The sequence below is a fragment of the Microcebus murinus genome, chromosome 14 (genome assembly GCF_040939455.1).
Source record: "Microcebus murinus isolate Inina chromosome 14, M.murinus_Inina_mat1.0, whole genome shotgun sequence".
Taxonomy (NCBI): domain Eukaryota; kingdom Metazoa; phylum Chordata; class Mammalia; order Primates; family Cheirogaleidae; genus Microcebus; species Microcebus murinus.
Genome location: NC_134117.1, coordinates 1663629 through 1675955, shown reverse-complemented (window position 1 = coordinate 1675955; position 12327 = coordinate 1663629). Strand labels below are relative to the sequence as shown.

Sequence of the window (12327 nt, the reverse complement as noted above, 5' to 3'; positions counted from 1 at the left end):
TCCCGGAGGCAGGGCCGGGCGCTCCGCCTGGACGAGATCATATCTAAAGGGGATGAAAACGTCAACTATGGGCCGGGCGCGGTGGCTCACGCCTGTAACCCCAGCACTCTGGGAGGCCGAGGCAACGTGGGAGGATGGCTTGAGGCCAGGAGTTCGAGACCAGGCTGAGCAAGAGCGAGACCCCGTCCCTGCTAAAAATAGGAAAGTTAGCTGGGCGTGGTGGAGCTCACCTTCATTACCAGCTACGCGGGAGGCTGAGGCAGGAGGATCGCTGGAGCCCGGGGGCTGTGAGGTTGCGGCGAGGTAGGCTGACACTACCCAGGGCCACAGAGCGAGACTTTGTCTCAAAATAAGTAAATAAATAAGAACAAACAAGCAGAAGGTGGGTGAGGAGGCTGCATCACGGTTTACCAAGGACAAAGGCATCGCACCCTAACAGACTCCGTAAATCTGAGATAAATAAATGGATACCCGACAAATGAAGGAACACAATCAGCTAAGGTTTTACCAAGAGTTGTTCTACCCGGTACTAGTGAGCCTGTTGAAAAGCCAGGCTCGGTTTGAGTGGTAGTTACACAGCCCTCACCTGCAATCAGATTTTTTCTCCCCTAAATCTTTCAAAGCTGGGTGTCTTTCGATGAAACGCAATTTCGCTGCTTACGATTGTGATGAACGTCTTAGGCACACAAACACACTGGTTTAAAATATTTATTGATTAAAAAAAATTTAAAATTTTTTTATACAAAGATGATGAGAAAAATCTCATGCAAACTCTGGGCATACAATAAAAATAACTCAAATATTAATATGATGATTTTTGTACAAAATAATTCTTCTGTAAGTAGGACCTGTCGGGGGCCCGTGCGGCTCCTGCTCCCCAGGCCTGGACGCCCTCGTGGAGGAAGGAACCACCCCAGCAACCTGCAGGAGATGGGGGGGCCACGCGTGGGATGCTCACGGCTGTCACTATGGTGATGATGAAAACCCTATTGCTACTACGCAGAAAACGAGACCAGACCTTAAGGGACTGGGTTAGGAGTTCCTGGAGGAGTGAAGTAATTCACAAAGGTTTTCAGAAGAAAGGTTTTAGGTGATCGTCTTACGTGATGAAACGCCTTGAGATTGTTCTAGATGGTTCCTGTTTCTGCTTAGTCACTAACCTGCAGTGGATTTACCGTTTGTGTATATTACAAGTAATTTGCATAATTAAAACAATTAAGGGATCGACGTATCATAGCAATTAGAAATGCATCAAACTCCGGACGTTGTACAAAAAAGAGCTTCAATATGAAACAATAATCCTCTGAGAGTCGAAACCCGCGGCGGCCCCGGCCCTCCGGCCAGTGCAGAGCCCGCCTGCCCGCCCCGCGCCCGCCCTGCGCTGCCCGCCTCTGCCCGAGCCGTGTGTGACCCCTCGTCCCGGCACACACCCCCGTGCCCACCCCCGGGGTCTTATTGCATTTTCACAGATTCATCTCATTTTCCGCAGCCTCAGTCTGTTTTCCTTGTCCCGTTTCTTAAGAATAAGTATGAATTGGTTGAAAAAATGCTCCTGGTCCTTCCTTTTCTGGACAAGCCGAAACCTCTGGTCGCGGCCGTGTTTCTCGGCGAACTCCTTAAACGTGGTCCTGAAAAAGAAAGAGCTGCCTAAGACAGCTTCGCAGAGAGCAACTGTGGTTTCCCGGCAAGTTCCAGGGTGGCCAAGATGGCAGAGAGTCCCTTCTGCCCTGGGGGGCTGTGGCCAGGGCACCTGCTCCCCTCTGGGGTCTCAGCCCCTATGGGGCCCCCACAGGGCTGCACTTTCTGGCCTCCCCCGCCCCATCCCATGAGGCTGCCCCAGCCCCTGGGGCGCCCAGCACACCAGTGATTTTTTACAAAATAGTTCTTTAGTAAGTAGGACCTGTCAGGGGCCCATGCGGCTACTGCTCCCAGGCCTGGACACCCTCGTGGAGGAAGGAACCCCCATCCCAGCAGCCTGCAGGAGATGGGGGGGCCACACGTGGGGAGTTCATGGCTGTCACTGCGGTGATGATGAAAACCCTATTGCTGCTACACAGAAAGCAAGACCAGATCCAGGGACTGAGTTAGGAGTTCCACCCCTCACCCCCACCGTGCTTCCGCCGACCATGCCTCTGTGCCTGGGCCACACCCTCCGCCTGGCACACCTCCCTACTGCTCACCCAGTGGGCGCCCACCCTCGAGGGGCCACCACCCGCCAGGGCACCTACTTTGGGAAGCACGCCCCTGCACAGGCTCACGGTGCCGACTGGCTGCCTCACGGCCCCATCACAGCCGTGATCTTGCCAAACCCTGACTGAGCCCTCTGGACACCCCCTCACTCCAGTGCGGGCACCGCCATGTGCCCCGGTCTCCATGAACATCCTGCGGGTCCAGCCCAGCGCCCAGCGTGCAGTGAGCACCAACTACGAATGGGGCAATCTCTAATTTCCAGGCCGCAGGAGGGCCTGCAGGAAAACCCAAGGGAGCCAGCCGGACCAGCAAGGCCACCCCTGAGGGCTGGGGAGGCTCGAATAGCCAAGGCAGTGGACACACTTTTGCAGCCAAGGCAGTGGACACACTTTTGCAGCGACCCAGGGAGCTTTTCGAGTGCTGGAGCCCACAGCTTCCTACTGGCCGCACTTGAACTTGAAGGCAGGAATAGTGACAGGTGCAGTGCGGCGAGGCCGGAAGGAGCTGGCCCATGTGGACACACCTACCCGTGCAGGGACAGACTAGTCTCCTCCTGCCTCCCAGCCTGGGGTCCTCACCAGGAAGCAGGGACTCGCCTAGAGGGGTGTCCCCCCAGGTGCCTGGAAAACGCCTCCGTTCTTTGTCCAGCGGGTTTTTCTATCCCCCATTTCTCTTTACCGAGAATTGTGTATTTCCTTGCAGGCACTTAATTATTGCATTATAACGTAATAGCTTTTTAAATACCTGAACAACAAGATTATACTGACAGGGCTGTTAGAAGACAAGACAAATAATTAGCAGACTCTCCTCACTGCTGTCACCAAACAATTAGTCTCCTGCCTTCCTCCTCCAGCTGCTATTTTCCTGGTCACAGCCTCTGGGGCACTTGTTTACTCTCCGAAAGGAAAGCGCTTCTTCCTGGTTTTCCTCTTCCTCGCTTCCTTCCTGTCTCTCCCCTCCCTCCCTCCTTCCTTCCTTTTCTCCTTCCTCCTTTACCGACTGGACAGTTGTGCTGGGCGAGGCTGGTGTGTCCAAGACTGACCTCCCCGTGGTGTGGAAGTAAACTTGTGGGACGCCCGCGGCTCGCTCCTCCCGCCCCCTGGCTAGTTAGGAGCTGAGCCCTGTCAGGGGCTGGGCAGGGGCAGCGCCTAGACAGGCCCTATCCCGGGCGTCTCTGAAAAGAAGCGTCCCCGGAAAGAAAGGGAGAATTAACCCTCTGTGGCCCCTTCGCCATGCCAAGGGGCAGCTGTCCTGTCCGCTGGCCCTGGCGGGAAGTCGTCTGAGTCACTGGTACATCTGGAAAACAGGGACATGGGCCAGCCTGCCACTGATGGAGGCAGCTGCCGTGGCCTCCATGAAGGAGCCCGAGTGTCACTCCCACCGCTGGCTCCTGCAGCCAGGCGGCCCCTCCCCCATAGCCAAGTCCAGAGGGGCTGGCGCTGTCCAGCTCTAGACTGCCGCTGCCACCACTGCCCCAGGACCCTTGTCAGGAGGCTAAGATAACCGGGACGGCTGCAGGAGTCTCTGCAGACCCCCGGGGCCGTCTCCAGGGGGCTCAGGTGCCCTGCATGTGAATGCACCGGGCTGTGCAGGGACTTGAGCCACACACATGTTACTCGGGTGCCTATGAAACGGCAGAAAGATCTGAAAAAAGCTCTTGAAATTGTTGCAGACTTAGCTACTTTGAGAATAAAAAATAGTTTTGTAATTATAAAAGTAATCTATGCTGAGTGTAAATTTTTTTTAAAAAATGCTAATTTGCTACACTACAGTTACCGTTTTACTATCTATAGGTGTCCTGTAACACCATGTTATATGCCTCAATAGACACAGTAACATTTATTTTAAAAATAGCAGCCAGTTAAACCTAATTTTAACAGTAAGTCTAACTCCTTTTCTGTGTGCATGTGTGAAATCTTTTTCCAATTGCTCAATAAACTCTTGACTGTTTCCCCCTTGGTCTTCGTAACAGTTCATGGGAGGGGACAGGTGAGCTCCTGGCTGACACTGCACCGGGGGAGAGACGGGACGTCGGCTAAATGTCCTTAACCACAACTCGGTTCTCGGTGCTGAGCAGGCCCTGCCTGCTGGGCACGGCGGGTCCCTCCTGGGGTCTGTGCGGTCACCTCCCCTTCCAGTTGAGGAGACAGACTCACTCGGAGGGCCAGTCCCTCCCCGACGACCAGGCTAAGGAGGGCCAGCTGTCAACTAGGACGGGTCGGAGGCTCCAGTTTCCTGAACGCCCCACGTCTCTGCCTCTCTCCGTGGCCGCCTCGTGGGCAGGCACGGCTAAGCCACGGCTGGAACCCCGTGGCCACGTGGCCGCTTGAACCACAGAAAATCACAGTGTACCTGCACGGGCCAGACACGCATCTGCCTGTCGAGATTGGCATTGTGTGATGGCGATAGTTCATGCAATTTTTTTTTTTTCTCATTCAGTATCTGTCCTTTGGCTAGCCGGGGAATTTTTATGAGAACTGTGTACCCGACACTAACTCACATCACCCAACTGCTGACCAAGCGGATCACGGATCATACTATGGAGGCCACGTCTTCACAGAAAGCATCCACTAATCCCATTTAAAAAATAAAGCTGCACGCTCCAATATAAAATAAAAACACAGTAAACTCAACTACTTTTATGTTTATAAAAGCTATTGTTTTATAGTTCTAAAAGTAGTTCATTCTTTTTTAAAAATTATTTAATTAGGCCAGGCGCGGTGGCTCACACCTGTAATCCCGGCACTCTGGGAGGCTGAAGCGGGAGGATCACTCGAGGTCACGAGTTTGAAACCAGCCTGAGCAAGAACGAGACCCCGTCTCTACTATAAATAGAAAGAAATTAATTGGCCAAGTAATATATACAGAAAAAATTATCCGGGCATGGTGGCGCATGCCTGTAGTCCCAGCTACTCAGGAGGCTGAGGCAGGAGGATCGCTTGAGCCCAGGAGTTTGAGGTTGCTATGAGCTATGATGACACCACCGCACTCCAGCTTGGGCAATAGAGTGAGACTCTGTCTCAAAACAAAACAAAACAAAACAAAAATTATTCAATTAAAGCTAATTTGAAAGAAGTGTTAAGCTTATGTGTTTTTATTTAATGGAAATGCTGCCTTATTTATTATCTTAGGTAAGTTTCATTAACTGAGTCACCGCAGTCCCTGGGCCCCAGGTTGTCAACCCTGCACGTCACTCTCGGGCCAGATGCGAGACCCGCAGCAGGCAGGGGAGCTGGTGGGGCTTATGCTGCTGCTGCCCTTTGCTTTGCACATTCACTCCCTGGTCGCTAGATCAGAAATCAGACCATGGACCGGTCATCTGGGCCATGGAGTCTGCACTCTGACCGGGAAATGTGGGAACGAAACAGCTTCGGGGCATTTGACGCACAGACATCTCACACTCGGCCGGGGATGAGGGGAGCCCAGGGGCTCCCAGCTGTGCTCCCGGGCGGGCCTGTGTGGTCCACACTCACGCACGCCAACACGGCCCGTCGCCGGGGGTACGCTTCCAGCCCCAGAAATCACCTGACGACGGGTCTCTCTCTCCATACCTGGGTGACACTTTAGATTCCTCTAGAAGCTTTTTGAATTCTTCTTTGGCTAGCAGCAATTTACTTTTCTTTTCCTTGTATTCTTCTTTTATTCTTGTCTTGACAAACTGTTCAAATATCTTAAAACACACACACACACAAAAAAGGAAAGTATTAATAAGTTGCATATCAGAAATTAAGCCCTGCATTGCATGCACAGCCCAGAAACCTGTCATCCGTTTTCCTAGTTGCTGGAGCCGCAGGCAACAGCCCTTACCCCGCAGCTCTTGCCGAAAACAGGCCGTAGACATAATGAAACCCAGATTCCCACGAGCCCCGGCGTCTCTACACACACGGCACCATTTCTGGGCCGAACCTCAGACCGGCCCGCCTGAGAACTCCCCGGAAGGACTCGCAGCCATCTCCAAGGGTGCGTGGAAGCCACCGGCAGCTCGGAACGCAGCCCCCACGCCACACGCGTCCCGATTGAGGCGTCCTGAGCAGTGCTCAACAACGCGTATCTCGGCAGCACCCCGGCACTGCCGGCAGCACCAGCAGCACATCGGCGCCCTTAGTCCGTCCTGGTCACTTCCTATGGCGACGTCAGTGGCATTCGAGTCTCTAAAAGCAGCTTCAATTTGTGAAAAGACAGTAAATTCGGCATCTCTGATTCTGCACGCCCTGGTTTCCAAGAAGACCCACTTCCGAGTGCGGGATCCGGCACGGGAGCTGGGACCAGGCGGCCTCCTCTAAGCACGTCACCGGCTTCCTGGCCGCAGGGATCCTGGGTGTGGACCTGGGCCTCGGGCAGCTGGCGGCGACCGGAAGCGTGTTTCTAATGCTGACCCGAATAGGAAACCCCGTTCCTCAGCGTAAGGGACAGGGTGCCGTCTGGCAGGCATCCCCGTGAGAGACTCCAGGGCGTTTAATCTCAGACGCTGGCGGCCGACACAGCCAGGCGAGATCGCCCTGGCCCAGCTGAGACTCACCCCATCAGAGCAGGAGCACGCGCTGTCCCAACATGGGGACAGAAAGTTCCTTAGAGACCATCAAGGCAACAGGGGCCAAGCTGCTGTGTTCCTAAGGCTACCCAAAAGTCAAGAACCTCACAGAGAGCAAACTGGAGATGATTTAAATGTTTATGCAAACATAAATGAAAATGTCAATAAGAAACCCATGTACGACCCTATAAGGCCAATAAGTAGCAACTCTGCACCCATCCAAGTGACGGCCCTGCGGATCTCAGCACCTGGCCCGGGTGCTGGGTCAGAACGAGCGTCTCAAGTGCGCCTGCCGGATGCAGGAGCAGGGACAGTCACGGCTGGCGGGGTGCAGCCTCCGTCCCTCACCGCCTCGAGAGGGGCTCCCCAACCTGGGCGTATCGTCTCAGATCCCTCTCTGGAGGGCCAACCTCCGCAGCACCACACATGCAAGACGCGACTCAGCTCCTGAAGACAGCGGCACCGTGAAATATTCACGAATATGACTTAAATTTAGAACACGTGCGTGTACATTTCAGAACAAATACGATTGGCTTGTTTTACCTTCAAGGCACAGAGGAACGCAAGTCCCCACTTGTGTCACCATTTAAACTCATGTAACAGGTGACTGCAGGGTGAGCGTCCAAATAGAAGCACGTTGCTCCATCATTAGCCAGGGCTTTGCTCGGCTGGCTTTAAATCCGGACAGAAAGAAAGCGTGGCTGGCGGTGAAGTCGGGGCTCCAAGGAGATATCTGCTTCCCTGCCTAGAAGGGTTGCTCCATCTCGTCAATGTCTCTCTCCGCCCTCTCCCCCGGCTCTGCTACTTTACTTCATGCCACTATAATTTAGCGTAGCAGGGATTTTCTTTCCTCCTTAACATATTATACCAGACTCGCCCAAAGTGGGGCATGACTTTGTAAGAGCGATGCCATCAGCCGTCATCTTGCTGTGGCTCTTGTGTAATAAAACAAAACGCTATTTGTTGCCATGGAAACAGGTGTGCTCTGCGCTCCTGGACCCCGGTTCTCTGTTTAGGGTCCCTCCCTTCTCCTTCGCAGCCCCGGGCGGCTGTGATTGTCACACCACGGGCCCCAGCGCTCCCCGGGACTCTGTGTGACGGTGGGTCCCGCAGATTCCCTTTGCTTCCAGCCCAATCTCTCCCTAATTGGGACTCTGCTGTGAGCATGGGGCCCGGACCGATTCCTTTCCTCGGCTCAGCGCCAGTGCCCTCCTCACGCAGGCCGCAGCATCTCGCCCTGACCAGGCGGTGGGCGTTTCCTCCGAGTGCGCCCCGTGCCGTGCGGCACCGGCTCCCCGGCCTCCTCCTGTCCCCACGGGCCTCCGAGCCGTGCTGGGGTGCGCAGGGACAGGCCGGGTGTCCTCAGGGTGACTTCCCGGGGATGTTTCAGGCTTTCCCCAAATAGCGGGTCCCTGCTGTGAGCCGACGTTCCCGTCCCATCTGCCGTGTTTCCCCGAAAACAAGCCAGGGTCTACATTTATTTTTCCTCAACAAGACACCCTAGGGCTTATTTTCAGGGGATGTGCTATTTTCCCCTCAAAGCCTCAGCTTGCAGCACTCACAGGATGGCCGGGACCCGACAGGGGTGCCGGCCTTGTTGGTGGGGCTGCCAGCACCTTTCCGGTCACTTCTGGGACAGCAGCTGTCACGACGGGGCAGGTGAGAAGGGCTGCTCGCCTTCTTTTCCGCCCCGCAACAAACGCGTGGGTTGTGCAGAAGCGCTGCGTAGCCACGCCTGTCACTAGGGCTTATTTTTGGGGTGGGGCTTATATAGCGCAAATGCTTAGAAATCCTGCTAGGGCTTATTTTATGGGGAGGTCTTGTTTTCGGGGAAACACGGTATTGGCAGAGGCTACGCCAGACCAGGGCAGGACAGCCCAGCCCCACAGCACTGGTGTCGGCCTCTCTGAACCGGGGCCTGCGGACGTCCCCTGGGTGTGTCCCATGCAGGATGCCGTGTCCCCCAGACCTCAGAAGGGCAGAGCCCGGTGCCCTGAACCAGTTCAATCCAGCAGGCAGGCGGTGCCCCTGTGCTCCACGCTGCTCTAAGAGACATGGCTGAAGCGTTGAACTGCAAGAGTTGGAGAGGACCCCAGCAGAGTTGGGCTTTTCTTTCGGGGCTAGGGATGGCCTTACTTATCCAGCTTCCTTTCAAGGGACGAATGGACATAGACAGTTTTGTCATAGACACTTTTGGTAATGTCTATGACATTGAGAGAAAAGAGCAGATGGTGACAAACAAGTCAATAAAAGCACCATCTACAGAACTGCCGATGCCATTCAGACGTCAGCCAGGCGGCGGCTGTGACCCATGGCCTTAGGCGGCCCTGCACATAAACAAACAGGCTTCTCACTCGGCGTTTTCATAGTTGAATGTTAGATTTTTAGCATTGCAACCAAATGGTGAAATATGAGCAACTATCAAAGTCTGCGGTTTTCCTTATCCCTTTCCTTAGCAACGCTCAAACGCAGCTCACTCCACCGTAGCGTTATTTTGAGCCACCGACACCGTGTTTCACATGTTTTAAACAGTTTCTTCCTGGAAAATGAAGCTCAGCTCAAAGACAACAAAAGATAATTGATTCCGAGTTCTTTCCAGGTTCTGTGCTGGGATGTGGTCGATCCCAGGAAGCTGCCGGGCTCCCAGCCCCCGAGGGACCCCGCCCGGGGACAGCTCCCAGGGCCGCTGGGGTGGCGGGCGCAGGCGTGGCTGCCCCAAGGGTCCTCGTGAAGCTTGCTGGGCACTTCCTCAATTGCAGGTGTTTACTTAAGGGAACCCGATGACCGAGGACAGAATAGAAACCGAGATCGGAATCTCCGAGCGCCTGGCCCGAGGCTTGACCGGGCTCTGCCGTCTGAGGGCTCATGGGGACCACGCGAGCCACGCCGTGGAGACAGAACCTTCCTCTCTGAAGCAGCTCCCATGGCTCTTCCGTCCCCAGTGGTCCTTCTCGGTCCCACTTCCCATGTGTGTCACACCTGAACTCAGAGGGCGGAAAGGACACGGCCTCACACAGGGAGGCGACGGGGACGTGACCCAGTGGCAGGGAGATCTAGACCGTCCCATGGGTTGAACCTGGCCCTTGTCACACCTGCCCCAGAGACTCAGGCTGTGTCAGCAAATGCCACCTGCCACCGGTCCCCAGCCACGCCGGCCCCTGCCGACAGCCAGGGGACAGACAGCCTGTCCTGGCTCTGGATCCGGAGGACAGTGTCGGCTCGGGCCCCAGTGTGTACAGGACCAGGGCGTACCCCCCCTCCCGCCACGTGTCCCCTTCTCTCACACGGCCCCAGGCACCCCTCTAATCCGCTCCCCCATCTCCCCAGACTTGGTTTCCGGAACACCCTTCCTTCACTTGTGCCACCACGCTGCTGTTCTGTGGGCCCCTGGCCTGTGTCACTGCCACTGTCCCCTGAACAACGAGCAGAGAGCACGGCCCCTACTCGGGAGGGGACGCGCACGTCACAGCGAACTGCGCCATTGCTGGGGGTGGGGGGGCAGGGGAGACAGGTTTCTAAAGGAAACGAGGAGGAGGAGGAGGAGGATTACGCTATTGTTTTGCCATAAATGTCCTGAGCCAGGAAGTTCAACAACACAGTGGCAGCAGCCGAGGTGAAGTGGACAGGCAGCTGCAGGGCTGACGTCCTCTCTGGAGAGGTTTTGTGCGAGGTTGTGGCTTCCTCATGCTCTGTCTGCCGCGGTTTTCCTTTTTATTTTTGTCTGTCTGTTTGTTTTTTTTTTTTTTTTTTTTTTTTTTTGAGACAGAGTCTCACTTTGTTGCCCGGGCTAGAGTGAGTGCCGTGGCGTCAGCCTGGCTCACAGCAACCTCAATCTCCGGGGCTCAGCGATCCTCCTGCCTCAGCCTCCCGAGTAGCTGGGACTACAGGCATGCGCCACCATGCCCGGCTAATTTTTTGTATATATATTTTTAGTTGGTCAATTAATTTATTTCTATTTTTTGGTAGAGACGGGGTCTCGCTCAGGCTGGTTTCGAACTCCTGACCTCGAGCAATCTGCCCGCCTCGGCCTCCCAAAGTGCTAGGATTACAGGCGTGAGCCACCGCGCCCGGCCTGTCTGTTTGGTTTTGAGCCTGGCTCTGTGTCTCCCGGGCTGGAGCGCAGTGGCAGGACCACAGCTCCCTCCACCTCGCAGTCCCGGCCTCAGGGACCCTCCACCAGGGCCCCCCGAGGCGCGGGGACTGTGGCACTGTCCCGGCAGGAGTGGCTTCCCGTGGACTGTCAGGACTCTCACACCGTGCAAGACGTTATGTATATAGAGCCTTAAAGTCTTATGTAGCCCTCCCACTTCATTGTTTTTATATGAGGCTGTAAGTATTTAGTATTTTTAACGCATTAGTGATTTGCAAGGTGGTTAATGTTCCCAAAATTTGCCTTTTCATCTTGAAATAGGAGTATTTGTTTCGCGCGGGTCAGGACCAAACGGTCAGATAAGAATGATCGATTGCCAGGACGAACCCCACCCTCCCCAAGCTCAGGAGCTGGAGCCTCGACCTGCGACCCCCCTGCCCCCCCACTGACAAAGTGAAAGCGCATCCGTTCTCCGTTCTCCAGCAGGAAGAGGCTCCCAGGACCCCGAGCAGCCGTTGTTTCAGGCCACCCCCCGCCCCCGCAGTTGTCACCTCTCCTCCCCCGCCTTACCTGTTTCCGCTCCTCGGAGTTCAGCAGCAGGTAGCGGGGGTCAAACACGATTTTGTGCAGCTCTTTCTCCCAGGTGGAAAACGCGGACACCTGAAGGAAGACATGGAACAGAGTCGCTGTTAACGACCGCCGCCGAGCCGGCTTCCAGCGGGATGGTCGGCGGCGGAAGAGCGGCAGGAAGGAGCCACCGACCGCTCCACGGTGCGGAGCTGTGGGAGGGCGGGCGTGCCAGCCCCTCTGAGGAAATTGATTCAACCTCCAGACCCGCAGCCCAGGACCGTTCTCCCCCCTGGGTGTCTTGCCGGGCGGCGCCCTTGTCCCGACACCCCGCCACGCCTGCGCGCCGTGGCGTGCTGCACAAGCACGGCTCGAAAGGGGAGGGGACGCTTTTGCACACGTTCAGAACCCCACAGGCGGTAGCCAAAGGGCAGAGTCTCCCGAGCAAGCTGTCTTTAGCATGCTGTTAGCTGATTTGTATTCAACACTTGACCTTTTGGGGTGGATCCTCTTTTCAAAGAAGCTATTTTGTGTTGCAACAGTTTTTGACTTATAAAAAAAAAAATCGCAAGACTATTACGGAAAGTTACCACATACCCCAAACCCAGTTTCCCATATTGGTAACATCTTTCAACAGTATGCTAGATTTGCAACCACCAATATTGATATATTACCATCAACAGAAGTCGCCACTCTGTTCAAACTTCCTTAGCTTTTACCTAACTTGCTGTTTTTGTCCCAGAATCCCAGGTCCCATTCGGTTGTCCTGTCCCGTGACAGCTCCTCAGACGTCCCTGGTCTTGAAGACCCTGCCATTTTGGGGGTGCTGGTCGGGCTATTGGGACCTGCCTGAGGTTGTTCTCAGGGCTAAACCGGGCTGCTGGGTTTGGGGGGCAGAAAGCAGAGGCCACGCGCAATTTCATCACCCCACATCAAGACCGCACGCCGC

The 12327-nt window shown here is 55.1% G+C and overlaps 1 protein-coding gene across 1 annotated transcript in view; it reads right to left on the bottom strand.

The window, feature by feature from the left end:
- Positions 1-1418: 1418 nt before the first annotated feature.
- TCERG1L (transcription elongation regulator 1 like) overlaps positions 1419-12327 on the bottom strand; it is a 148827-nt gene continuing 137918 nt past the window's right edge. The window contains exons 10-12 of the mRNA XM_012781426.3: positions 11382-11471; positions 5742-5860; positions 1419-1628 (exon numbers count right to left, since the gene is read on the bottom strand). Coding sequence (XP_012636880.3) covers positions 1472-1628; positions 5742-5860; positions 11382-11471 — 366 coding nt within the window. The 3' untranslated portion in view covers positions 1419-1471. The remainder of the gene's footprint in view (positions 1629-5741; positions 5861-11381; positions 11472-12327) is intronic.